This window comes from Nothoprocta perdicaria, unplaced genomic scaffold, assembly GCF_003342845.1.
Source record: "Nothoprocta perdicaria isolate Ctin4 unplaced genomic scaffold, notPer1 scaffold_9, whole genome shotgun sequence".
Classification (NCBI taxonomy): domain Eukaryota; kingdom Metazoa; phylum Chordata; class Aves; order Tinamiformes; family Tinamidae; genus Nothoprocta; species Nothoprocta perdicaria.
The window spans coordinates 8,805,305-8,832,823 of NW_020456198.1; the positions used below are offsets into that span (position 1 = coordinate 8,805,305).

The 27,519-nt window shown below is 43.9% G+C and overlaps 1 protein-coding gene across 9 annotated transcripts in view; it reads right to left on the reverse strand.

The window, feature by feature from the left end:
- Positions 1–12,110: 12,110 nt before the first annotated feature.
- The window catches only part of SLMAP (sarcolemma associated protein), a 68,243-nt gene continuing 52,834 nt past the window's right edge, over positions 12,111–27,519 (reverse strand). For 8 of the 9 annotated variants that reach the window (XM_026052475.1, XM_026052473.1, XM_026052469.1 and 5 more), the window contains 6 exons: positions 27,286–27,360; positions 23,238–23,558; positions 22,052–22,169; positions 20,872–21,043; positions 18,368–18,502; positions 12,111–13,818 (listed from right to left, as the gene is read on the reverse strand). In XM_026052475.1, coding sequence (XP_025908260.1) covers positions 13,729–13,818; positions 18,368–18,502; positions 20,872–21,043; positions 22,052–22,169; positions 23,238–23,558; positions 27,286–27,360 — 911 coding nt within the window. In that variant the 3' untranslated portion in view covers positions 12,111–13,728. Of the gene's footprint in view, positions 13,819–14,858; positions 14,949–18,367; positions 18,503–20,871; positions 21,044–22,051; positions 22,170–23,237; positions 23,559–27,285; positions 27,361–27,519 lie in introns of all 9 variants that reach the window. The other variant, XM_026052468.1, reaches the window with a different exon arrangement.

The following is a 27,519-nucleotide window of genomic DNA, read 5'->3' on the forward strand; positions in this document are numbered from 1 at the left end:
AAGGAAGGAAGGAAGGAAGGAAGGAAGGAAGGAAGGAAGGAAGGAAGGAAGGAAGGAAGGAAGGAAGGAAGGAAGGAAGGAAGGAAGGAAGGAAGTCTCCATTATGGCACTAGTTGGGTTCTGAATATTCCTTTTGTTCTAATTATTTGCACTTCAAATAGATCAGTATTTTTTAGCATAATTTTTATCTACTTTATTTATCTTCTTCACACTCATGGTACCCTAAATCATAGTGATTCCTGCTCTAGATGTGCAAATAAAATTCCYGAGTTTGTAAGGAAACAGAAGCTCTTACTAAATATCCACTAAATAGGCCTTTTCTCAGAAAGCAGCAGCCAGAAGTGAGCTATAAATAGAGGTAAGGACCACTGGAAAAGTTCAGAAAACATGGGCTGTACCGGTAAGGTAGTGATGCTTCAAACATGTGCTGAAGCCCCCGAGGTAAATTAAAGGCTGTGTTGACAGACAGGATGAAGGGAAAATCTGTTTCTGGGATTAGTAGTTACAAAAGGTCTTCCAGACCCTGGAGTAATCACGGGATGAGATTTCCAGATGGCTAACCAGGATCTTAGTAAGACCTGGGAAGAGACCCGGGTCCCTAAAGACACTGAGCACAGCACATTGTCCAGGTAAATGATATCTCAAGGYTACTCTTGAAGATCTTCACGTGAAGATGGGACTAAAACTACTCCTGGGAAGCGGACAGGGTCTTCAGAACAGGCCAAAATATCCGTGTCCTCCTGGTCACAGCAGCGAAAGCCACTTTTCCCCTTGCCCCCCTAGGCTGGGGCGACCACCGTGCAGGAGGAGCCGGCCTCTCCCTCAGGGAGGCACCGGAGCACAGCTGCACGACAGACGAKAAGCTCCAAATAAAGCTTGAAGCCCTGTGAGAAAGTTACCTCTCCCAAGGGAGCTGAGCAGACAGGACCTCTTCAAATGTGGTTTTCCTCGTGTTTCAGTCTGAGGCTTTGGCAACAGAGAGAGAGAAACATTTGGGGAACCACAGAAGCAAGTGGGTGGCCTCCTCTGAATCCTCCCTGCAGCCCAGAGCCCTCAGGAGGGCAAGGTGCCGGGCTGCTGGCCAGTATCCATGGGTGCCCCATCACCCTGTGGCCGTTCCTGCTGCTCCAGCTGATCACGGGAGTGTGCTGGAGGTCCTCACGGGAACCAGATGAGAGAGAGCAAGAATCTGGCCCAAAAGTTCATTAGCCAGCTGTGCCTTAAGCCAGAGAGAAGGGGCAATAGCTGCTACTCAAGAAGGGTTTGGAAAAYCCCGTTCTATCCCTGGAATAACATCACGATCATCTTCATTTACCAAGGAACGAGTTCAGAGAAGGCCACAGGCACCACAGGCTTAGGCAGCAGGTGCAGGAAGGGAGGACTGCAGCATCCCCAGTATTTATACACCAGCACAGGTGCTCCAGATACCTTATCTAGCCAAGAGGGCTTCAGGAACCCCCGAGCTCCCCTGACCTCCTGTTCCTCAGGCTCTGTGATGAGGGACACGCGGCCCCCCGGCTGGGGCAGACAAGGGTAGMGGACCAACCTTCTCCTAACCTTCACCAAAGGGGATGCTAAGGCCTCGGTCTCCAGGATGAGCTCAGCCTCTCTGCAGACTTTCCTTGTTCTGGTGTCCACCAGGACTCTGGCTTTTCACGTAGCAGTTTTGTATGGAAATACTGAAAACACTAACAAATAATTTCATATTTTTATACGTATCCATAGGCCTATACAGTTTATAGTCCTCCATCSTTGCCTGGACGGTGCCCACCCCGTTGCTCCTCACTGCTAGGAGGGAGGGCCGCTGCGGCCGCCGCCTCGCTAGGCAAGGGGAGCGGGACCCCGCTTCTCGTGGTSGCTCATTACAAGAGCTATTTCCTTTGTAAACAGAGCACAGAAAATCCAGATGAGAACCCAGGGCTTCCCCCTCTCTCCGGCAAGTGGTCGAAGGGTCACTGGTTGCACTGCTGCCGAGGTGCAGCTCCCCCGGGCCGGAGCCTTCCAGAGTGCCCGCTGCTTCTCCGCGGGCAGCGAGTTGCCTGCGCCCGGGTCCGGAGCAGAGGCAGGAGCGCGGCCGGGGCTGCTCGCGGCTCGTCTCGCAGCGCGCGACGGCGAGCTGCAGCGCAGGCGAGCACCCCTGGCAGCGCCCAGAGCCGTGCCCTGGCGCGGCGCGCGGCTCGTCCAGCTCCCAACGCACATTTCCTACGTGCTCCCTTATGCACAAAAGCCCGAACCCGAACGTGGTGATACCTCCTAGCAGCCACGAGCAAACTCTGCAGGAGGAAACCGAGCACTTCAGCGACGGTTCCTGAGAGCCCAGCGCATCAGTGCCCTGGGTGACTCATGCAGTGAATCGCAGCAGYGAGGCACTGCTTACTGGTGCTTTATGGTTCAGGCATCACTTACAAAGGGCTTTCAGAGCGCTGCAAAACCAGATTTCTAGAGGAACCTCGGAAAGGACAAAAGACCCATGCTTGTGCTTGGGATGGGGCGCTCTACACTCCCCAGCAGGCTGCAAGTCTGCATTTTCCCACAGTTAAAATAAAAAAGAACTTTGCTAACAAATGAGTTTGAAATGGAGTAGTTAAATTCATTTGCACAACGCTGATTTGACTCAGACAGTGTTTCTTAACCACGAACCCTTGAAGATGAATCACATATGTGTGTCATATGCATTGTTCCTGAAATCCCCTCTCCCCAAGCCATTTAAGGCTCCCATTCTGCAGTAAGAGATGAGGCAATTATATTAATAGAAGGTGGTGGCGCTTCGATCAAATCCAGGAAGYTGCAACTCTCCAAGTTGTAAAACGAACCATGTTGACTTTCTTAGCAACCAGGGCAAGAACTGGCCAGATACAAACAGAACACAGGAAGATGAAACAGTCCAAAGGTGACCCGGGACACGTTTGACACATTTTTCGTTCTTGGAAAAATCGGCTAAGTTAAAAGTGATGGAGCTCTCATAGCTCTCACCCTGCCCATTATTAGGGAGATTTAATTTCCACGTAGGAGAGCTGCAACTGAAAAATATTGCCATTATACTAAGCACAAATAACTTTTTTCTTTAACACCAAGCATGCACATGGCCTCCCCTCTCCCCGCAGCTTACATTTTATGAGGATTTGGGACAGTCAGAAAAAAACTCTCCTTCCGTTTGTTCAGGATGTTAAGATTTCAACCTCCTTGCAGCGGGCAAATAATGTCATCTTCTTTGCAAAGCACAGCCCCGAGCACACGCACAGCGCTTAGACAGTAAGGAACGATCTGAGCTCTGTCACTGCTGAGAACTGTGGTGATCCAGTAGCAGACCTCGTTCCTGTCATGTTTGCAGATGCTCTGTTAAGGACTCCCGGGACATAGAGCAATTACTAGGGTTTGTTTCTGCTTTCCAGGAGCAGTTCTGTTTAGGAGAGAATAGAGAGGGATTATTTTTACCCTATAGTTTGGTTTTGCAGAGCGTGAACTGAATTTTTCCTCCCACATTTTCGTAACAATTAAGGATAAGCCAGGATCAGGGTGCCTCATCCCGGGCCGTACAACGGGCAGAGCCTTTCGCGCCGTGCCCACAGTCCCAGGGCCGAGGGGTGCAGGGCAGCGGCCGAGCAGCAACGCAGCGGGCTGCAGCGCTGCTGCACGCGGGCGCGCCGGGGGCTGCCTGCAGCTTCGGGGTGTCTGTTCTGCTGCTCAGCTCCCAGTATCGACATCCACTTCTTGCAAGAAAGTGAACCGTCTCATTTTCCTCACTTTTATTTAACATTAAACCTACACTATAAATTGCACTGTCCAAATTCGCAGGAGAGCAGAGGGCATTCCATGAAGCATTTTCCACTTGCATGTGTATAGAGAGCAAAACAGCAGATTGCAGATAATTTTTCCATGTGTATTATAGACATTATAGTACAGGAGGGAGAAGGAGACAAAACATCACCAGAGCAAAGATTCTTTTGAAGTTTCAAAGGAATCTTTGCCTGTCGCAACCACAGGAATGGTTTAAGCAAAGCTCTATGGATGAGGCAATGAATGAGGTGATAGATGCATCAAAAGCATCTCATTCACAGTGTGTGACTTAGCCAAAGCAGCACAGTTCTCAACTAAGGCCACGCAGAGGACGTGCTAGGACCAGCGGTTCTTCCTACAGCGGGCAAAGCCCACACATCCCACCTTCTGAAGGGCCATGCACAGATCCGCTTTCACTGAGCCCTACACCAAAACCTGGCACTCCCACCTCTTGTGTGCAGGAGTTTTACCTGTAACGAGGCTAGGCCACCACGAATGCACAAGCGTTTGTACCTACGAGCAGATCCCCACTAAACTTCATCCTTTAAAGTTACCCTATGACAGATTACTACGACAAAAGAGTTCCCTTTGCTCCCTGCACGCCGACAGAAGGCTGTCTCCTGAGCAAACACGCCGGCCACAGCTGACTGCTGCCTTCTCCACGTTCACCCGCTTAGTGCTGCAAGCAAAGCTCCACGTCACCTTGACCCTGTTGCAAAAAGCAAGCAGGTCTCTTGCTCTCAGAGAGGGGAATGTGCTTAGGCCCAGCTTTAGGCCTGAGGCCAACACCTCGTGTGGCAGACTGCGTGATCCCACACAGGCCAGCGCCAGGAGGGAGCAAAGCTTCTCCCTCCTGGGAGGTTTGGGGATGCTGCGCGAAGGCAGCTCCTGTCTCCAAGGCCCRTCTCTTTCGTGCTGCATTAAGCAGCATCTTCCACACGGCAGCACCCGTGCAGGTCACGGCTCTTTCCCGAGCAGGACCATGTCCCGCTCCACAGGAGCGGCACGTGCACCACGAACCCCTGCCTKGGGGCAGGCAGGAACGGAGATGGGGACGCTCTCTGGGGGCCTCAAGGATACCCTCTGCTCTGCCCAGATCCCCACTTCTTCCTGACAACCCTCTCTGCCACATTCCCTTCTCCTCTGCGTTGCCTGGGAACTTGCTCCAAAACACACCGTTCCTCCCCGTTTCCCCCCGGCAAGACACCTGCAGATTGCTCCTTCATAAAGCTCCATCCCCCTTGGGGGTGCAAGGGGAAAGCCACATTTCTCATGGCCCCAGTCAGGACAACCACACACCTACAGGACCAAGGTGCTGGGCGTGCAGTACCCTTAGTTTGACCGCAACCCACACCACTAAAACTGTAGTAAGAAGCACAAAGCTTCAGTCTGCTAACACAGACAGTGCAGGTAGGTTCTGTTAGACTCTGCTAAATCAAGTTGTTTCTGCTATAATATTCACATGATTTAAGACATAGGCATTACTTGGAAGTTGCTTGCATGTGCTTAACACCAGGCTTGGACTAACAGCCACCTGCATGAGCCAGAGTTGGCACGACCACGTTTCATCAATCAGCCCCAGATTCCAGCTCTCCAAACCCACCAGACCTCCCGTTTTCACAGCAAACTAGAGGYCTGAACTGGATGCAACGAAGGTCATGATGTCTGCAAGGCCTCCAAAAACCAGCACTTAACTTGGGCTGCGCTTGAGCAAGCACACTGCTTGATGCAAGCTCTGGATCTTTGAAGGTATTTGAAGGATTGGCTTTCCCTTCTTCACATCCCAAAGGTCCTTTTCTCACCTCTCCTTTCAGCTTCATTAGGTGGGATAAGGAAGGGTGAAATGGTGTGTCCCTAAGCAGCATTAACAGGATATGACTCTGCTGTGAGTCATCGGACGATCCTTTCTCCTCAATTGGCTTTCACAGCTGCTCGCACTTGCATCACCAGACACCTGAGCTAATACTCATCGAGACAAATCACTTTCCCAGCTTGCTCTTTAGAGGCTACTGGTAGTACTCTTTGCACTGAAAATTTGTAATTCCATGTTTCCAGTGTATCTTCAAAATCAAAAGAACTAAAACCAGACATGCAGTATGTGCTCAAAGTCTAAGGAATGCTATAACAGCTCTCTGATGAAATACCTGACTCAGCAGGATCGAGGTGAAGCTAAGCTCTATTTAAAGCACAAGAAATTAAGACAATTACATAATGTGRCTGGATATAGCCAAATACCCAACTATTTTTCTATACTTCAGAATAAAGGCAAACTTACCGTGCTTTCACATTCTCCAGTGAACTGCATTTCATGTGAACTGGAAACCATATATATTAAATGAACCAAATAAACACCCTGTTATATGAGCCTGCACGTATATGAGTAGAAATGAGGTGCCTTTGAGAAATGAGAGAGCTCTCGGCCAGTTCAGTAGTCTCCTCTTCCATCTTGATACACGTTACACCGAACAAAGCCTTCGCCAAGGAATTGCCTTGCCCATCTGATGGCAGCCAGCAGCAGCTTCCCAGGAAACCCACATTTCAAACAAGTGCAAGATCCTACACGTCTGAAAAGCAACTCAATTCTTGCCAAAAAGTATTCCAGAAGTACTCATCCTCTGGCATGATTCCGGTGGCTGTTTCGCAGTTGCTGGAGAGAACATCAGTTTGCAGGAAACAGTTTTTATTGCTCTTTGATTATTTGAAGCAAGAAACAACATTTGCTTCACTAGAGGTTCTTGTTATTTGACCTCCCCATTGCTTCCTGACCAGGGTTAGGGACGTGCTTAGGAACATACATGTTCACTGCACACAGTATTTTGCTTAAAACATAGCGGGAATACAGGGGATCAATCATTTGTTATTGGTGGGGTTATAATTAATAAGTGTACTAGTATACTAACCTGCAGGTGAACCATGGCAGTAAGTTTAAATTTAGTGTTCAAGACAGACRGCAATCACACAAATGTGAAAGTTTTGGAAACCAGAGAACACCTATAAGGCTGGAGAGGCCGGCAGAGGCAGGACGTACTCCTACCGCAGCAGCAGTAACAGCCCAAAGCAGCACAGAGCCCGATACCCGGCCACACCACCCCGCACGTGCAGCGAGAAACACCGGCACGCTGCTGCACGCCACTCGCATCTCATCGTAATTATTATAAAGTGGAAAAAAAAATGAATAATGAAGGTCTGTAACAGTGGCCAGCTATGGTTAGGTAACAGCCGAGTTCTGAGCACAAATGCTACCATCAACTGTGATGGCTACACATACAATAAATAGGGGAAAAAAGTGTTAATACTGTGCCTTACTAGCTTAATCTTGATACTGAATGTTAATAAAGAACACAGCTTATCACTGCTTTCCACCTGCAACTTTGCTCCAGAGAAATAGCTAGAGAAGTAATTCAGTGCTCTCCTCCCTGGTCTAAGAAATAGTGTTCTGCCCTGCTATTGGGGAGGCAGAGATTCAAGATGAGGTTAGTGACGGATGCTGGAAGTGATCCCTGCCACCAGTAACATCCCATGAAGAGCAGCAGAGAGATGTTGTTCACATTGTAATAACACACACACACACACACAAATAAACAAACAAACAAAAAAACCCCCCAAACAACAAAACTATTGGAATGCTTCCGCACCAGCTGTGATTCTGGTTTTTAAAAGCAGTGAAGCACAAGCGACACACTTACGTGGGATGTCCAGCAGGTCTCAAGACAGCCCCGMCGGGAACAGGGGTGTCTTAAACTCGGCCCTGGGGTGGAATCACAAGAGCAGAGTGAACAGGAGGCAGCCCTGCCTCCTCCACGCTCTGCTGAAACCTCCCACAGCAGAGGTGAATCAGGACATTCCTCCGCCGGCATCAGCACTGAGGCCGAGCTCCGCAAGAAAAGCTGATTTACAGTCCTGCTTAAAGGCTGTTTGGGGTTTCTTAAAGGATGACGAGTGAATGAGATCTGGAGGATGTCCCGTCACCAACCACCACGCAACACGGTGCCAACGGGGCTCCGGACCCGGCCCGTGCGGCTCGGCCAGGCTGGGCCCGGCTTTACTGCATTAAACCGGGAAGGGAAGGCCGCACGGCCACAAACTTCTTGTACAAAACAGGTAAATAAACCCCAATTTCAAAGCAGGGATTCATTGATTTTAAAGATTAGCATCTTCTACTGCAAGCTGATAAAGCAGAGTGACACAAGATATTGAGAAAGTGCAAAGGGCTGAGATTCGGGATTAGGCTGAACGAAAGACTATATGCAACACAAATCAACAGCTTTCTGTCGTGTTGGAAATTTATTCTTGTCATTTTCACCATTTAGTCATCCCAAAGACATATTGCATATTGAAAACATTTTAAAGTAAGAGCCATTATATTCCAAGACAAGTATTTGCCACATTGAAACCAATGATGTACCCAATAAAAATCTTCTCCAGAGCAAAAATTCCGAGCAAAAATATAAACTTCATAAATGATCTAGCATGAAAAGTTTAAAACAACTCTATTCCATGCTGGAGGCCTTTACCACTCATAGCACATGTGTGGTTTTTCCAAAAAACAAGTTCATAACAGAGAATACTGAAACAAATACAGCCTAGGTAAGTTTTATTCCAATAGTACAATGAATTCATCACTGATCCATCACAATTTTTATCCGTTTAGGTTAGAAAACATTACTTTCAGTTTAACCTGTATTTCGCTTTGGGCTTGTTCATTCTCATCGGGTATGAGGAGGAGATGACACGCTTGGAAGCGATCTGCATTTTCCACTCTACCCCAGTGACCTGATGAGGGAATGGCATCTCCACGCTACCCCTTCCTCCCAGAGCTGCTCAACGCAAGGAATGCTGTTCCGCTGCATGCAGGCACGGTCTCAACAGCAACGGGAACACATGCACACTCGGCCCCTTGGTGCGCTCAAGGTGTCAGGATTGTCGGGACCGCGTGCAACGCTGAGCCAAACCGAGCGAAAGACCTAAGAGAGTCACGGGGATATTCTGAACAGGGAATCCTTTACGGAGACAAGAGACAGCAGGAGGCAACACCGCTCCGAGGCGGAAGAAGATAGGGCACGACCTTGGGAAAGAGACCTTTTGCTTCCCCTCAAGATCCATGCAAATCACTGCAGGGAGCAGTCAGGTCACCTATGGATGGGGTGTGATCAACAGAAAATTCCACTGATAGAATAATACAAGCCTGTTAACCTCAAAAAAAGTCCTAGGGGTTTCTTAGGGCAAATGAGTAGGAATATCAGAGTGGGAYAGAGAACTGTTACCCGATTACATAATGTTAGCAAGGTTATTGCTGAAAGGATACGCTCAGTTCTGGCATCCACTTTTCAAAAAGAGCATTATTAAAATTAGAACAACTTTTAGAAGCTGACAACAGCAACTAGAGGGATGAAGAGAAAAGAATAAAGAAACTGAATCCGCTCATAAAATTAGAAGGTCATTTGATCATGATTGGCAAATCCCTGCGTAAGGGTGTCCGTGCTAGTAAAGCCTCCTCAAAGGAAAAAACAAAAGAAAAAAAAAATGGGGGGGGGAAGCCCTGAAATCCAAAAGCTGGGAGCTGAGACTGGCCCAGTTCAAATACAGCTTCTACCCTCTCTGCCTTCTTCCCCCTTCCCTTGGTCAAGACAAGAACTGTTTGAGTAACTTACCTAGACAGGTGAATAATTCTCCATTAAGTGAAGTTCTTAAATCAAGGTTTCACCTCTGATATATGCTCTAACTTTATTTATAGACATTGCACTTTTGATGCTGAAATTACTCAGTGAAGTTTTACAGCCCGCAAACACAGAGCACCAGGGACATCTGCGTTCCCTCTGCCTTCACAAACGAGTGAAATGCAAACCTCTCGTGGCCCCTATTACTGAAGCTTGGGTTTCAATGGCTGTCTTGCCTTCTCCATCTCGCCACCTTTAATCACTTCTGGTCAAAAGCAGCAGCAAGTGAAACCTGCTCTACAGGCAGAAGAGCTAAGGACAAATCCTTCTACCTTGGTTTAGCTGGTATTAAACAAAATCCCAGGAAGGCAGAGAACTGRGAGACACCTGCAGCCTGCTTCCCCAGTGCCCTGGAATAAGAAAGGGAACTCGGTGTTGGAAACGCCCAGAGAGGAACTGGGTTGAGTAAGTCAGCTGGAGCTGCAGAATTCAGTGCAATTTGCTGGAAAGTGGCAGCCCTTCAGACAAGAGCCAGAGATACTGGAGAAAGAAGCTTGAGAAAGGAGCGGAGAAGGGGAAGAGAGGGCCTCCCTTAGGTGTTCTTAGACRTCACCTGCTGCTGGCTTGATGAAGACTTGGAGCAGCTGCTAGAGAAACACTAGCAGTGGATGAAAAGCAGCAGAAAGAAGGGGCCAGAGGCCGAGGCCACTTGCAGCAGCAGCACAAACCCCAGCGGCTTCCCGAGCCCTTCTGGTGGCCGGGCGCTTCAGCGCGCTCGCATGCTGCTCGCRGGGTGAACCTCTGCAGCACGTTTAGCACGGAGAAGAGCTGAGCTCAGAAACGATTCTTGCAAGTGATCAAACCCTGCAGATTAAGGCAGAAGACATTCAAAACATTATGTGAAAACTCTGACATAATGTAGTTTAGAAGACTCGATCAAAAGAAGGCAGAAGAATAACTTAGGATATGCCCAGAATACACATGGACAATTAGCTTTGCTTCAGCCATCATTCATTTAATGCTAAATCTCATTGAGACTGTTCTTAAAAGCAAAACAGCAACAGCAAAAAATCCTTGCAATATATTGTGCGGGCTTGTAATTCTCCATTTAGCACCAAAATAATACAGTCTACAAGAAGCTTTTTGGCTAAGACTCTGGAAATAGTCCTTAATTCAGCTCCTTAGAACATGAAAAGCAAATTTTATTTTCCTATGTTATAAATAGAAGGCCATTGTTGTTGTAGTCCCCTTGTAGGTGGAAATACTATTCAGTTTTAATTCAGAAGAAGTGCCTCACAGTAGTCTAAGACAAAACTGGTCAAGAGTTCAGATGTTACTAAATCTTCAAAATTCAGCTAGTAATTGATAAAACAGTTCTCAAACTCATCTTCCGAGCACAAAAGCCTTTGTAAACCTACCTCAATAGAAGTTCCGAGCGTTTAATTTACAATAGGCTCTCAGTGCCTTATGAATTTGTGGAAAAACTGCCTTGCTGCAGGGACTCCAAGGCCGAGTCAGTCAACATCAATCCTCACCAATAAAAAGAATGAATTTAAGTATGAATGTAAAACAGCATATTTACTATAAGCATATGCAATGAAAAGCAGCTGTGGAGAGATTCATACACAGATAGCACAAAATAAATCTATTTGCTGCTTTGGTGTCAAAGCACTGAGTAAGAGCAGCTTCCCAGGCCCCGTCCTTACAATGAAAGTGAACTGTGCCTTTTGGCTCATTCCCGGAAATTTGGAACATGCAAGTGTCAGGAAYGCCTGGGAAACACGGGTATATTTGTAAGCACAGACACCCATGCGGTGTGTACGCTATGTCTGTGTATAGGATACAAATCCGCACACATGCACAGAATTAACTGAAGTCTTTCTCCTCAAACACAGCCACGCTGGAACTTAAATTTCAGCCCTCTGATGCTCTAACCACCTCCGAAACCCGTCTGCATTTGTCTGACACTGAACTCGGAGTCCCATCCCCGCTGCACCTCCACGCGCCACCTCCACGTGCTGCTGCCGGGCAGGGCAGGGGGAGCAGCTCCCGGGACAGCACCGGGACACGGAGGGGCCAGCGGAGGAAGGGGGACGCTCTGGAGCGCAGGAGGCAGCTCCGGCCCCTTCCCTTCCCGCTGCTGCACCCGCTGCGCTCGCTGCCCCTCCAGCCTTGCCCGGCCACCCCTCAAACACCTGCATTTTCCCCAGCAATGTCCCCCAGCCCCTCACAGCCCCATTCCCCACCTCGCRCTGAAAACCACACAGGAGAGAGAGCATCCAGACAAAAACACCCACGAGTGCACGTGTGAAACACAAGGAGCAAACGTCCTGCGGTGTGACATGCTGCAGACGCTGTGCCTAGTGACCGTGGCAAGACCTAGCGCAAGGGGGACTCGGGCAGGATCTACTGCTTTCAAATGAGATTCAACTCAAACATGCATAGGGAGAGTAAAGTTATTTTATTAAATCATGCACATCACGTGTGTTAGTGCAAATAGTTTAATCTGTACTCCAGAAATTCTATTGTATTTTTTATATCTTTACAAAATAGATTTAAAACAATTATTTACTTTAAAAAATGTAATTCTGAAGTTAAGCATTTCAGAACAATATTTGCAATAACCTATATACAAGAGGTACTGGGTACCACTGGCATACGAGTGTTCTGTGGTTGGGTGGCTTCCTGCAACTGAAAGTGATGAAATTAATGAACTAAATGACAATATATATTTTCTACAAGTCACCTGTGGACTATTTTTTCCATAACTAATAATCCTCCCATTAGCAAATCCCACATAGCTTAAGGTAGAACCTTTAAAGGACAGACAACGATTCTCAAAAACTCAAGGTATATTTTATGCTAAATTTCTATTTAAATATTTAAACTGTCGATTGCCATAAGACTGTTTAAAGCCAATTGAATCTTTTAAGTTATTTCCCTATTTTGAAGTTTCCTTTAGTAGAGCCATTTTGCTTCACCTTTCTTCAGCATATTATTGAAGTCTTTAATAAACTTTTTTGACAGAACTGGTGAGCTGAACAAGGTAACTACAGTCTATGCTTTAATTCAGCAATAACTACAGTGATTCCCACCAAAAGCCAGCAAGTAGCAATAATCATAGTACTTTGATAAGAAAAATCAACTTTATAATGGGGATCACTGTATTGGGCTCACAGCCATGTGATGTTGATGAAAAATTTACCTACCAAATTAAAGCGTTGTTCACCTGACACATCCATGACTAGACAGACAATCCCAATTTTGGAGCAGATTATGCAGTTCTGAATTTTTTTGCTAATTACAGATGCATTGTAGCAGATTTCATAATGAAGTTGCACCAATAAAAGCTTATCTAAAGAGCCTTTCCAGCTCAAGTCAGAAGGTATCAAATGCCTGAAAAAATAAACTGATACAATGTGATATGTGAGAAAAGGATTCATACTTTTAAAGAAYGCATCTCTTTAAATATATGAAATTTAATAAATTACATTCAAACTAAAGTTAACGCAAGTTGAATCACTGCACTATGTCCATCAAATGACCGAGTATTTGCTCCCAGAAACCCCTTAGTTCATTCAGGAACACACACATGCTTACACTCGCACACGCGCACACTCAATATTCTAGGCTGGTCTTCACCATCAGTGTCTCTATCTCTTTAAGGCTGGACAGGAATTGTGTTTATTTCCAGAAATCATCAATAAAACAATCCTTGTCAAATAAAAATAGGCTTCCTTCGAAAGGCCTAAGCGAAGTTACCTTAAGTCTTGTTCCCAACAGCTCAGTGACCAACAGCAATAAAACGGTATCCTTGTTTTAGAGGAAGGACCAGCATACTGAAAGGCACTGAGCACACTGCAGCTGCTTGCAAAGGATCTGCGAAGTTATTCGACTTGGGCGTCCAGATCAGCAAAACTGTGTTTTTCCTTTGACAGCCGGCAATCAGATCCTACAGTGAGAGTCCACAAACCTAGCCATTATAAATAATCTGGTACCACGAAGCCTACTTTAGGCCACCATTATAGTATTTAGAATCCCAACATACTAATTTAAAACTTACGTGAAATTGTAAGCAAAAATATTGCTCACAGTATGATGAATCACAATTTTATTCCCTCTTTATAGACAGATACATTTTATACAGTTTAAAGCAAATGACCCTACTGCTGTTCTCACGCAGAGCTGTGCTGTATTAAGAGGTAAAAAGGAAGAGAATTAATCTGTTTTCCCTCAGTATATGAGTGCTGCCAGCTTCTAAAGGGAGGACGGTGTATGGATTCAACAACAGTTCTCATGGAGAAGCTCTGGTTAGGCCTGGGTACAGCACCACGGCTGTTACAGCAACCAAAGCTGCCATCACAGGCATCCAAGGCCATTGTTTCTGTGTGGAGAGAAAAAAGAAATCAATATCATATTTGCTCCAATTCACACCGATTAGTTTACCCCGTGGCTCCTCTGAGTACCTGTCGATAGGCATCACCAGAACGTTACCCCTGAGCCCTACTGCAGGCTAATCCTCGCTTAAGAGTTAAACCGTATTCCCTTAGCGGAAGCTATTCCAATGGAAAACTATGGAAAACTCTTCATGATCCAAGAGCAAAAGGAGAGGCTTTAGCGGCCCCGTATTTCCAGCTTCATTACTGCACACGCCTCAGGCACATCTACTACTAAATACTTGAGGGCTTACGATGTTTAAGACATCACTTGTGCCAAATATTTGCTAGACGTAGGTTTATGCAGTAACGTCACCCTTCTGTTCTTATCATTTGAACGTTTAAACCCAGGTCTACAAAATCAGCTCTTAGCAGAGCCTAACGACATGGTCTTGAACACACCGGCATGACATTTTATGACAAGAGCAGCGATTTAAGAGAAGGACACACTGGGAGACGTTAGAGAGGATGCAAGCTGAGAGAGGAGAATACAAACCAACCACCTATTTCTCATCTTTTTTCCATCTTCTTCACAGCAATAGTGAGAAAAATAAAAAAGTGTTTAAAGCCAGAGAGGAAATTCTTAGTCCATAATTAAGAACCAAAGCTTGTTGATTTTGATTATTATTTAGAGGCAAACTCTTCATTTTCCATAGTTAATTAAGCAATTAAATTTTCATTCCAGCCCTAGCATCGCAGCATCGTGCAAAACTTAGCCCATTTGCTAAAGACAAACTGAGACCAAGTTAGAAGAGGCACATTCAGAACCAGTTAGGATGGAGTTAATTCATTGTTAGAGAAATCAGACAGATGTTAAATGATTAGTCGCTTGTGCAGCTCATCAGTACCAACAGAATGGCAAATTAAATGAAGGGTTTGCTTCAGGTAAATAAATACCTGTGAGCATTTCACCATGCACTATTTTATACAGAAATGGCACAAACAGGTGAGAGGGACAAACATACAGACTGAACAGGAGTGCTTGTACCTTTCGCTACCACATTGGGCCGTAACACCAATACAGGAAAGCCAGGATTAGGCCGATGAATACGGCTGGGACGGGTTGTAATATGGAAGGCTAAAGAAGGGAAGGGATATTAAAAATCACTTTGTGCTATAAATCAATCACGTAAAGATGATTTAGAGAGGGGAAAATAAGTCAGAGTGAGTTTTGTTTTAATTGAAATGTATTAAAGACATCTAACACAATACAGCATGATCTCTACTCTGGTATGCACAGTTAGTACACCGTTCTAGTCAAATGGACAGGGATGTTTAAAACTAACAGGAAGGGAGCAGAAAATAGCAAAAAACCCCTCTGTCACAAGGTGGGATTTAGCACTTAAGAGCAACATGAAGCTTAAATTGATCTGCCTGCAACTTGATTGTAATTTGCTTTCAGTTTTCTGTGCAAGTGATAGGAAATCCCATCTGGATTTCTCTGAAGGCAGTAAAACTCACACAAGGCAGTGAATTTTTCACCTTCTTCCTGCCATGTAATTTACTCTTTTACCATTTTTCATCACTGGCCTCCAGGAAAAATAAAACTCTTATTCCTCAGTGAATGAATCAATGCAACCACGGCAGCAGGCAACTCCCGCAGCTCAGCCCTTTCCGTGGGCTAACGCGACTGTACAACCAACACCAGATTACTGGTGGTGGGGAACTGTGCCTGGCCCACGCAGGGCTCTTGGCACGAGGGAGCACGAGACGGGGCTCCCACGGCAGCCGAGCAGCCAGCAGCAGCGCGGGGTTGGGATCGGGATCGCCCCGCTCCGCAGGGATCGGGATCGCCCCGCTCCACCTGTCCCCAGGCACCTCCCGCTGCCTGGGAGTGACTTCGCTTTCTGCATGGACAGCCCCTATCCTCCATACAACGCGCTAAAAGCAAAAGGGAGCACGTTTCTGAGGTGTCCTTTGGAAGAACCTGCTTTCTCCCTATCTGAGCTGAGAGTTGTGCACACACACAGACACACAGAGGTTAAGTTCAAACCATGCTAGGTTGTATTGTGGTTTTTTTTTCTTTATTTTTTTTTTTTTTTGTGCTGAAGCCACTTTGATTTTGTTCAGCCAACTAAAAAAAATAAGATTACGTTTGAAAACTTTCTTAAGCGTTATTTTGCAATTCACAAATCAAATCTCATTCAGTTATGAATTTGTAGGAGTCATTTAATCACTTTAAACGTAGAACCTCAAAGTATGGTTCAAAATACAGAACACTTAAAATCCTAATCTCTGTCATTCGATTCTTGATCTTATAATCATTCAAATTTATTTTAATCAAGGCATATATATATATATCAAATGGACAAATCATGTGCAACCAAGTTGTTTTCATGCAATATTTTTGCCATTGGTGCTACAAATTATAGTGCCATCTTACCACAGAAAGCATGTTGGCAGAAACGATCACAGCAGTGCTCAAAAAAGTGCCAGAAGTCAATGAGAGCAGCTAACGTTCTCAAACCATTCACAGACAGATCCACCACACACAGCGTCAGCAAACGCCCGCTGGCTACAAGCATGCAAGCACGAGTGGTGCACCGCACTGCTAGCAGCTTTAGGACACAACACAGCTTTTTTCAAAGTACAACTTTACCCCTGCCAAAGGAAATGCCTAGAAATTTGTGAATATTCAAAATGATAGTCCAAATGGAGGACAGAACCCTCTAGTGTTTAAAAATTCACAGGATGATTGTGCAGACTTTTTGTTTATTCATATTCATGCCTGTGGCATCTTGGAAAGTGAAACAAGTTATAAATATTCACTGCTTTAAATGAAATTGCCTCCAAGCAATTAAAATTTCTCTCTCATGAATTTACAAATATATAACAAATCTCCTCCCAGCTGAGAAGCAATTAAGGTCTTCTAAAACATGTGTCCTATAAGGATGAGGGATATAAGGATATCCTATAAGCATATAAAGATATGCAAACTCAGGTGAGCCCCAAAAGAATCAAATCCCACAGTGGGGACAGACTTTCTCTGGGACACTGTCCTCAGAAATGATTATAGATTCCAGCACAGTTGAGGAGGAGGGCAATAATGCTTGGAAAAAAAGAAATGACCTTGGAATTCAGCCCAGATATTTTTAAAATAATCCACAAATTCATCATATTTGACATTACTGAATACACCTAACACTCGCTCTAACAGCRAGCTTGTCCTGTAATTCTTCGTGTGGTCGGACGCTCTTCAGCTCCTGATGCCCAGGCTCCCCAGTTGTCACAACCAGGCTCCTTCTCTCGAGGCAGACTTGGGCAATTGCTCTCTTCCTTAATGTGTTTGAATACTCACCTCACAGGCTTGCTAARAATCCCTGATATCTTGCAAGCTTCACTTTCTTCATGTGCTCCAACTTCATTCGTAGCATTGCTTCCTGCTACTAGCCCCTCTTTGCACTGACCATCCTAACCTTGAGATTAATATTTTAACAGAGAATCTCACATTCACAATCACTTTTTCAGTGTAATCTATTACAGATCTTGCTTTGTTTATTTTTAATAAACCATCTTCCTACTTTAGCAAGTCAGTATTATCTGGGCTATTATTATTTCAGAAGAATCCTAGAATAGGTTCTAGGACAGGATTATCTTTCACATGACTGTGGACAGTAGGAACAGCTTTGAATTCTTTACTCTTCTTAGCTCTGCTAGGTTAGAGATGTTCACTCAGTCATATGGCTATGGCAAAAACACTCATAGTAACCTCAGGCATCCTGTTGAGAGCTAACCTTAGAGGGAGGTACCAGGAGGCTCCACTTAAAACCAGAGAGACTCTACTCTAAAATGTTATTAGAGAGCATCTGCTGTCCTCCTTTTCTGCACTGTCCAGTGTAGGAGTTGCCCTGTCTCCAGAGGCCAGCAGGATCAGCCAGGAAGACCTTTAAACCAGTCATCCTGGGTCGCAAGATGTCCAAAAAGGCTCAGGGATCTCCCTGGGTGTCTGCCACTCTGCTAACGTTGGGAGCATTTCAGAAGTCTCAGTCCTACCTGCAACCTCAATTCCAATGATGCCATTTCTCACTTTAATTGCACTGGGCAAATCCTAAACCCCTGAAGGAGGACAACCATTAACAGGAAGGAGCAAGAGTCCAAAAGCAACATTATGTTGCAACAGCCACTAACAAAACCATCTTGAAAAGGTTGCTAAATTCATACAGATGCAGGTGTCTCAGTTTTTACTTACGTATTACTCAAAATGTTTTGCCTAGTTCTGGTCCACTAGGAATCAAGCTAGATTTTTCAAGAGAACAGATATCTAGGGCCACACTGAAAACTGTTATACAGCTGTAAATCTATCTTGTACACATAACTGTAACACTAATGACTTGCAAATTTGCAGCTGCAGTACTGGAGTGCAGTTTTGCACATTACACGGTGCACAGACCTTCTGAAAGTCTGTCCTTTACTACCCGACACACAGATGTTCTCAAATCTGAGGGAGAATTGCCAGCGTCATAACCAGACCTCCCCACGTACTTTGTGCAGACTTACGTTATTTCCTTTTTCTTGTAGCAGCTTCAGGTTCTCTTTACACTGTTTGAGCTCATCTGTGATTGACTGCTTTTCTTGTTCAGCCATCTCAAACTTCGCCTTCAGCTCTGAGAGCACAGTCTGTGTCCTTTCATACTAAAGGCAAAGAGAAAAGAGTCTGCAGACCCCCGGGAGCGCCAGGGCACGCTTGCACTTGCTTAGCCTCTATCCTCCTCGCCTGCCACGTGCCTAAAGCAGCACCCTCGCTCTGTATGAATAAAGCAGGGAAGAAAAGTCTTCGGGAGTGCAAATAAGATATCTTATCTCCAGGAAAAGGAAGAGAGGAAAAAACACAGCAAGAAGAGACGATTTACTCTAGAACCGTAAAGATTATCTTTAAAAAGAAACAAAGAGTTCGCCCTGTGCCTGTGAAGGGTTGGGATTACTTGTGTGCTCTTTTGGATAAGAAAGACTAGTTATAGTATTCTAGCAAGACAGAAAGAACAATAATAAATTTAGTTTTTGAGACTTAACGCTTTTCCCTTCCCCTGGAGGGGAAATACAGGTAACTTGTGACTATCAGGAAGCAGTTAACAATAAAACAACACTGCACCATGCTTCAGAAACACCAAAGGTCACCATAATGAACAAAAATTCACAACTAGACAGAACTCCACAAACAATTTTAACCTAGAAAACACAGAGAAACAATAATTATTTTTTCCATTAGGTTTCAGACATTTGGGATGGCCACARCCTCAGAACTCCGCCACTTCAGACACATGCAGCACAGGCCATCACAATATGGCACTAAGAACATGCAGGGCAATGGTTCAGAACGAGCTCATCAGTTTTTCTCTTGTTAAATAAACCTACTTTTTACAATATTTGGAAAGCCATCTATTGCATATTTCCCCTAAAAACTTTGTTTGGCAAAGAGCTTCTTTGCAATACACTCAAAGTCAGCAAATCATGAAATTGCAAAGATTAAATTTCTTTTTATCTGGGACATTCCAAAACCAAACAATATTTTGAGCAGATCATCATTTATATATGCCTTGAAAAAAACCCTCACTGCATAGAGTACTGTGCAGKTTTCAAAAGCTCTCATATGCAACTGTACTGTGAGTCTTCCCCAGAGCAAACAATTTCCGTGCTGTACCAGGCACAGTACAGCAACATAACTCTTACCAGTAATAAGGATGGATGATGGTGTATTAAATTGCAATCCAGAGAGTTCACAATTAAGACATCATCTATGCTAACCTTAGAACGCAGAGGGCTAATGCATGGCAAATCAACTCCAGGAATGATTCCCAAAACAAGGAAATGCAAAGCCTAAATCCACCTCTCACACCAAACAATTCTCTATTATTAAATAGGAAGGAATTATAGAAAGCATTGTAAAGACAAGACAAGGTAACAAGGTGTCTTTTATATTTAGACAGTGGTCTTATGTCTAGGCAGTAGCCTAAATAGCTAAAGCAATCAAACAGGTGCAAAAATAACATTCTATGAAGCAAATCAAACCTCTCCCTACAAAGAAACCTGAACATATAAGAGTAAGAAAGGCACAAAATTACTATTTCTTAAAATTACTATGCTGGAATCCTAGAGGGGGTTGAGCACAAACAGCCCTGGTCAACGTGGCTCCTGTTTCTGCATTACGGACAGCTTCTCCCTCTTCAGAATACTTGCCCTCAGTATTTCTCCACACATCCCAGTTTTCCAGTAGCCCCCATGACAGGGATTAGCAGGGACAGAACTAATAACCTTTAGTTCTGGCACTAACCGCAAACTTAACAGAGCAGGCATTTCCAGTTCTGTATACATACATCAAGAAGACTGGGATTTTCAAATTATGGAAATGGTAGAGAATGTGACAGAGATGAATCTATGACAAAGCAAGGAAGAGGGCTGTAGAAGATAGGAAATAAYAGCAGTGACTGAGGAAAACTTGTCTAGAAATGCTCATGAGCGAAAGGAACTGCTGGAGACTATGAACTTCCAATGGGATCTCTGGAGGCCACGCGGATGAGGCACGGGCTCAACATGCTGCCTGTGTCCTGGGCACCAGCTAATCCTCCTCAGAAGCTCAGGGACCCAGTAAAGCAAGAGGAGACTCACCTCTGCGAGGGACGTGTACTCTGAAGTGAAATAAAATAGCTTAAATCTATCGAGGAAGACCATAATGACTGAAAAGAACTAGTTGTGATTTATAACGGCATACCACCCTAATCATGAATACTAGTTTACAAGCCATGTGATTAACGTTTAAGTTGCCCAAGTAGCTCAAATTTAGGTGTGTGAAAGCAAACTAAGTTTCCACACGTAGGCAACATATTTTATTTAGGTCTTCCCTTTTAGATTTAACCACTCAATCTACACACTGGTTGCTAACATTTTGCAATCAAAGTATCAAAAAAGTTTTAAAGACTTCGGATTTTCCTCCTTATTTCAATGTAACATACTTAAAGGTCAAAGTCACTAGCAGAGTATCCCCTTAAAACAGAAATCAGCGTTACCTCTTTCTGAACATCCTTTGCTTGGTTTTCAGCTTCACTGAGTTGGCTTTTTAGACTCGCTGCATCCCGCTGATGTTTTTCTCTCAAAGATCCCATCTGATTTTCAAGTTCTTTTCGTGACATTTCAAGAACATTTATATCGCTAGTTAGCGCTAAACTCTGTTCCTGAGAGCTGCAAAACAACCATTTGAATCTTAACTTTGTTTCCTCATGTTAAATTCAAACAAGCGAAACATTTTAAAGTAGTTTTTCTCCTCAGACCTTCATACATTATTTTTATTTAGCAAGGAGCATCAGTTTCGTGCAACCAAACATTGTCTCCCAAAACAAAGTGCTGACACAAAAGTCTAGCTATAGATTTCAATTTCTAAACACAGGTAGACATTGTCTTATATTTAACATCATTACAATGGATAATATACTTCAGTATATTCAATATACCCAGTAAACTACAAACTTCAGTGTAATAACAAAGTAGTTTTAATTTGGGTCTGTGCAAGGCCACATAAGGGGAATATCTGTGCATCTCCATTACATAAACTCTGTATTTACTTACGCATCCTTCCATACAAAAAAAAAAATACAAGTGAAAGAAAACAGATAATACTTATATAGACAGACTTGCTTTTATTTCTGAAAAATCTGGCAGTGAGCTTCCGGGTGGTGCTCACTATCAAAAAGAAAACTTGAAACAAAATATAAGGAATCAGAATAGGGGCATGATGGAACAACAAGATACAGACAGAAAGCCTTAATTCTAGTAAAATAACTCACCACCCTAGACCTGTCTCACTGTGGGAAACCTTCCATTTGTTCTATCAACGCCAATCTTGCAGAGGAAGCCAGAGGGAAAAAATTATGTATGTGTGTGAACACATACATTTGTATATGTATACAAAGGCACAGACACATACACAGAAATGAGAATGCTGGCAAAATTCAGATCTAGAATAAAAMCACTTCATTTCTAGTGAAACTATTTCTAATCAAGTGATTTTGACCAAATGAAACAAAAATTTGTTTTGACCAAAACTATGATGTCCATGAAATTTCAATATGCTCACTTCAGATCTCACCAGACTTGTAACGCCTTCAGTACAGGAGAGTGAGGGGGTGGAAGTGGGAAGAAACTCTCAAGCTGCTACGATATATTTTCTTCATAAATCCACTCTGCACGTACCTTGAAAGCTCCTTCTCTTGTCGCTGAAGTTCAGATGTGAGCAAAGTATTTTCCTTCTTGAGAGCAGTGCACTCCGCTTCCAGAGCGCTCCACTCTTCCTTCAACTTTTCAAGTTCACCTGTAGTAAATACATTTGAATTAAGTACAATAAAAYGTCAGGAATACTTCAAGCGTTGCCAGGAAAAAAAATAAGAAAAGCTAATATCAGTCAAATATACTTAAATATAACCACATCCCTTGCACTGTGTCACAAGCAGCCACACAGCGTGTATCAAATTGTGTTTTACCGTTCTGAATGGCTTGTGAGCCACTAAACAAGCTAGTGTTTCTTAGGAAAGGAGCTTCTGCTAACACATAAAGCAGACTATTTGCAGGTCTATCCTAGCATATTTAGGACAGTGTCACAATAGCATATTTGAACAAATTCTTGTCCCAGCAGACCTGAATGTAACAATCAGAATCACTAGATCTGCTGAAACAAACAGAATATGTAAAGSAGAGTGTTAAAATCAGACCTTTGAAATATATCAGTCAGTAGTGAAATTGATTCTARAAAGTTACATGTCTTCATGAAGACGAACTGCCTGGGAATTCTAAGCCCATTTTATATATGCCAGCTTCTCTGGGCATCCACAAAGCCTCAGYGTGAGCTTTTCAACTCTATTACCCTATAGATATCCCACCTTGACAGCCAAAAGAGGATTAAAGAAAAAAAACAAAAACAAGCATTTGTGAGTAGAATGAAATCCAAATGAATGAGCCCAAAAATCTATACCTGCTCAGCACAAAATGTTTACTGAATAAAGCTCTAATCCTAAAATTACTTCAGTACCAATTCTGAGRAGGCACACAGCTACTGAACACACTAAGCCACAAAAGTCACTTGTCTCTAACACAGCTTTTCTGTAAAAGCCGAGAAGCCAGAAGCTATTGTTTCACAAGATTAAATGATTCTGCCAAGTCCATTTGGAAACTTGTGGCAGCATCATTCCCTGTAAGCTTCCCATCTTTTTCAAACTGGCATTATACTTGGCCTACTTTTGATATCTCAAGGTAACCGAGTACAGCTGAAAATTTCCATTCAAAAAATGTACAAAAAACTGTGTATAGTAGTAAAACACAAGTACGTGCCATTCGGATGGCTACGGCTGTCACTAGGAGCGCTGCGCCGGGACGCCCCTCGTACCTCTCAAGCGAGCAGCCTCCTCCTCGTGCTGCTGCTCGCACTGCTGGCAGCGCAGCTGGAAGCCGGCCCGCAGGCTGGCGAGCTCCTCCTCGTAGCGGGACGCGTCCTGCCGCCAGCGCTCCAGCTCCGTGCGCACCTTCCGCAGCTCCTCCTGCAAGGCCCAGATGTCGGTGTCGCGCTCCGAAGCCGTCTTTTCCGCGGCTTGTTGAAGCAGCACAATCTCATTCTGAGCGTCGATTAGCTGATTTCGAGTACTGGAAATCTCATTTTCCTTTTCCTCGCGGAGATTCTCAATGTCTTCTTGTAACCTTCGCAGTTGAGCTGAAAATAAACGTGAAAGGTGTTTTTTGACTCCTTTTCTCAACTGACTGGTATTTAATGGCACTAAGGAAACCTAATATACTGATTTTGTAGAGTGTTCCACCCTTAAGAAGGCAGAGAAAATATGTAGGGTAATGCATTACACAGCATAATATCACAGAGAATGAAAAACAAACAGAATCTGGGTCGAACAAAGCCCCTCTTTTTCCCCACCTCTTCTTTTGAGAGCGAGGGGTGTGCTGTGTGCAGTAACCCTGCAGTTTCCGCAAGCAAAGCAAGTTTTAGAGGCCCGGCAGGTTGCAGGGGCAGAGGGGAGGCCGGGCCTGGCCTGGGCCTGGCCTGGGCCGCCCACCCCGCGGTCCCAGGTAACCCGGGACGTTTATCAACGCCCTGTTTCCAATCTCTAAACACGYGGAAAAGGACATGTACAAAACAAACTTTGCAAGTTGTTCCCATTCACATCCGCTTCACTATTAAATACACATCTGCTCTGAGATAAACTTTTTCACAAGCACCACAGACCTTTGCCAGCCTTTGCCTTTGCAAACAAACACAGGCTGGGACAGAAAGCATAAAACTAAGTAGAACTAAAGGTAGAGCTCAAGTGGCAACTGAGAGAAGCAAACTATTTCATTTGCCTTTCTCTTCCCATTTGCCTTTCTTTTTTTTTAAAAGAAGATCAATTATTCACAGTGCATTGTATTTCACTGCTTTTCAACATGGAAAAGGCAATTACTAAATTAACAGAGACTTGTTTTGAGATAAAAAATTGAGAAGCTCATTCTTAACATCAGTTGGATCCCTCACATAAGTTACCCTAGAGGGTGACAGCTGCACATTTGAAGTTACACCTTTTCTTCTCTAAGGAAGGGGCAAGCAAAGGCCATGGACAGCATTAGCAGCCATCAGATTTCTGCCATTTATGCTTGGTCTCTCCATCCATTACTGAAGACAAAGATGTGAGCTGTGCTCTCAACTGATTCAGGTTAAGAACAACTCCAGAGACATCCAYTTTCGTGACACCTATTCAGGATACTTGACGCTCTCCAGCAGTGCCATATACAATACAATACAGAAACTCTCCAAGTTGATGGTGAAAGTATGAGACAGAAAAAGGCAACTTTTTCCTTAAAAGAGGCTCCCACAGCACATTCAGCTCATTAGATGAACTAAGGAACCTATGAAATAACATGGCTTTAAACTCTGGAGGAGAAATAAGGCAAGGAAAATAGGCAATAGTAATATAATTATGCTATTGCCCTTGCAAAACATCTTTTTTAAATGAAAGCTACTATAGATCCTAAAGGATTTTTTTTTTTTTTGATGTCCATGTTCCATAACCCATTTGTTCCATAATAAAGACATTTAGAGGGATATTTAAATGGTGGTAAGCTTCATGTTGCTCACATACATTTCATTGGCTTGGAAATGCTTTCTACAGGATTACGCTACCAAAATAGCAAAATAAGGTAGTAGCTGAAAAAAACCTGAAGAATACAGCAGAATATTAGCAATTACCTTTTTCCCATCTATTATTACATTAGAAGTTTTGAACTTACCAAACCATTTCGGCAGAAAATAACCAGTTTCTAGAACACCAAGAATTTGCTAACACTGCAAAAGTGTTATTATTAAAAAACCAAGGTGCAACTTTTTTAGACCATTATCTTCTTTCTCCTCTCTTTATCAAGCCGCATGGAGCTCCTGCTACTCAGTAATGACGTTATTTTGAGGATAATTCCATTTTCTTCCGTCTGCAYTGATGATGAACAATGCTCCCTTTAAACCCTCAGGCACGAAGATAAGCATAACACGATTGAAAATCCAAAAAAAAATATACACACATCTCTCAATTTTGGTGGATTTGTAGGAATAACTCACACAGAAAAAATACTACCAAAAATATTGGAATGGTTCCTAAAGTACTGGATATTATTTCAAAGAGGAATCCGAAAGAAAACTTCCATTACATCTCTTACTAAATAAGCCATTACCTCATCTAAACTGAACGCTTGACTTTTAAGGAGTAATGACTAGTTACTTGAGCTACAAGAATTTCCTCATCCATCTAAAGSGAGCGCCACACGTAGAGACAAGATCTCAGTTGTTTTGGGGGCATTCTCCTGTCTTCCCTATGTCAAATGCGTAAGCCATGTAAGTACTGGTTGGCAGAAGGTGGTGATGCCGTGGAAAGAGCCCAAGAAATGTTCCTGCATGAAGCTGCAAGCTTTGGCCTTCTCTTCTCCCCCTCCTCACTAAGCTCCCGGCGGCTGCCAAGAGAAAATGCCGGTGTTAGGACAGCTTTTCCCACTGTGAGATATGTCTCATCCTGCAAGCTTGGGAAGGCGCAAACATACAATATGAGACTGTTTTGAACTGCACAGAAACGAGGGGAGAGGAAGATGGGAACCCTTCCCCTCACGTGGGAAGGGCTCAGGTGACCACAYAGTACGGGACCAACAGGAGCCATCGTATAGGGTGGCTCTGTTTAGATGTACATTTTTCCCCTCTATATAGATGTAACCACCAAATATCCCGATGTGTATCCTGCTGCAAAATTGGTTCTTTGGAGTTTTCTGCATACTAGGAGCACAAAATAAAGCGATTCCTCTGGTTTTGAACAGGAAGGTTATGTTAGCACCCTTTTCTTACAGGAAACAGCAAATATCCTTTGCTGACACTCATAAAATAGTTATTGCACAGGCTTCTCGAGTGTAACTGGCACGTGACTACGAGCACAGACCACAAACTAGCACCCATACAACAGTTTGCTCAGGCTACTTTGGCTCGATTTCCTCAGAAAATGAGGCTTATGAGCTTATGTTTTCATTCCATCTGGCTGCCTGCTCACGGTTGTGATATAACCCTTAGCGACTTCATATACCTGCAGTGACTTCAAGGCTGGAAAGCCTCTGCCGTGCTCACRTGTACACGCTGACAAGCGGACGGGCAGGTCACTGCAAGTGCAGGACGCGCTCCCACTGCCACACAGCCACCAGATGAGACAGAGAACTAAAAGCCAGCACAGATTTTAAATATTGGGGCGTCACGAGAAGCTGCAGCAACAACAAAGATACATCTGCTTCTCCAGAGCCTCCTACAAGCCCATTGGAAACCAAGCCATCAGTTTGACTGCTCATCACAAAATCTTGTCAACGTGCCATTTCCAAGCTAGCGAAGTGCTAACTTCTAACTTGTGACACAGAAGATGTGTAAATCACACAATTCCATCCTGACAAGAGTTATTTTGGGCTGCAAGGAGCATGATCGTGATCACAGGGGTTGTGCAGAGCCTGTCTGTTCTTCAGGAAATTCTATTGCAAACTCTGAGCTTGAATGTACATCTGCAGTGCTTAAAAATCATTTAGGAGAATTTTCTGTAAAACAAAAAGCTAGGATACCACCAAAGAGACTGAATATTCTGAACGTTCATTAAGGAGATACAATAGTCACAGTAGGAATCTCTGGATCAGTTAAAGCTGATGAAAGATTGAGGAGASAAAGGAGAAAGGACTATGCTATGGATTACACGGCATCTTTCGCATTTTTTAATTTATGATTAGAGACATAAGAAATGTTTCATAATACATTCTGAAATCTGAAAAAAACAGTTTTAAAACATATGCAATTAACATTCTCTTTCATTAGTGCTTATGATGCCCATTACTGGTAAAARCTGTTTTCCTAAGACCTAAAAAACAGGGTAGGAAAAAAAAATGTTTCATACCTTGCAGAACATTTATTTGCTTGTTGGACTCTTCAACTTGCATTCGATATGCTTTTCTCTCTTCTTCTAATAGTGCTAAAATGAAAACGGGTCCAAAGATTTTGTTAGCAAAAAGTATTTCAGCTTTGTGGTAAATCACAGTCACAAATTCCCCATAACTGAGACAATTAAAACAGTCAGTTTACTCCAGTAAGTTATCAAAGCCAGTAATTATGTAAGTAGTTTAAGAAAAAG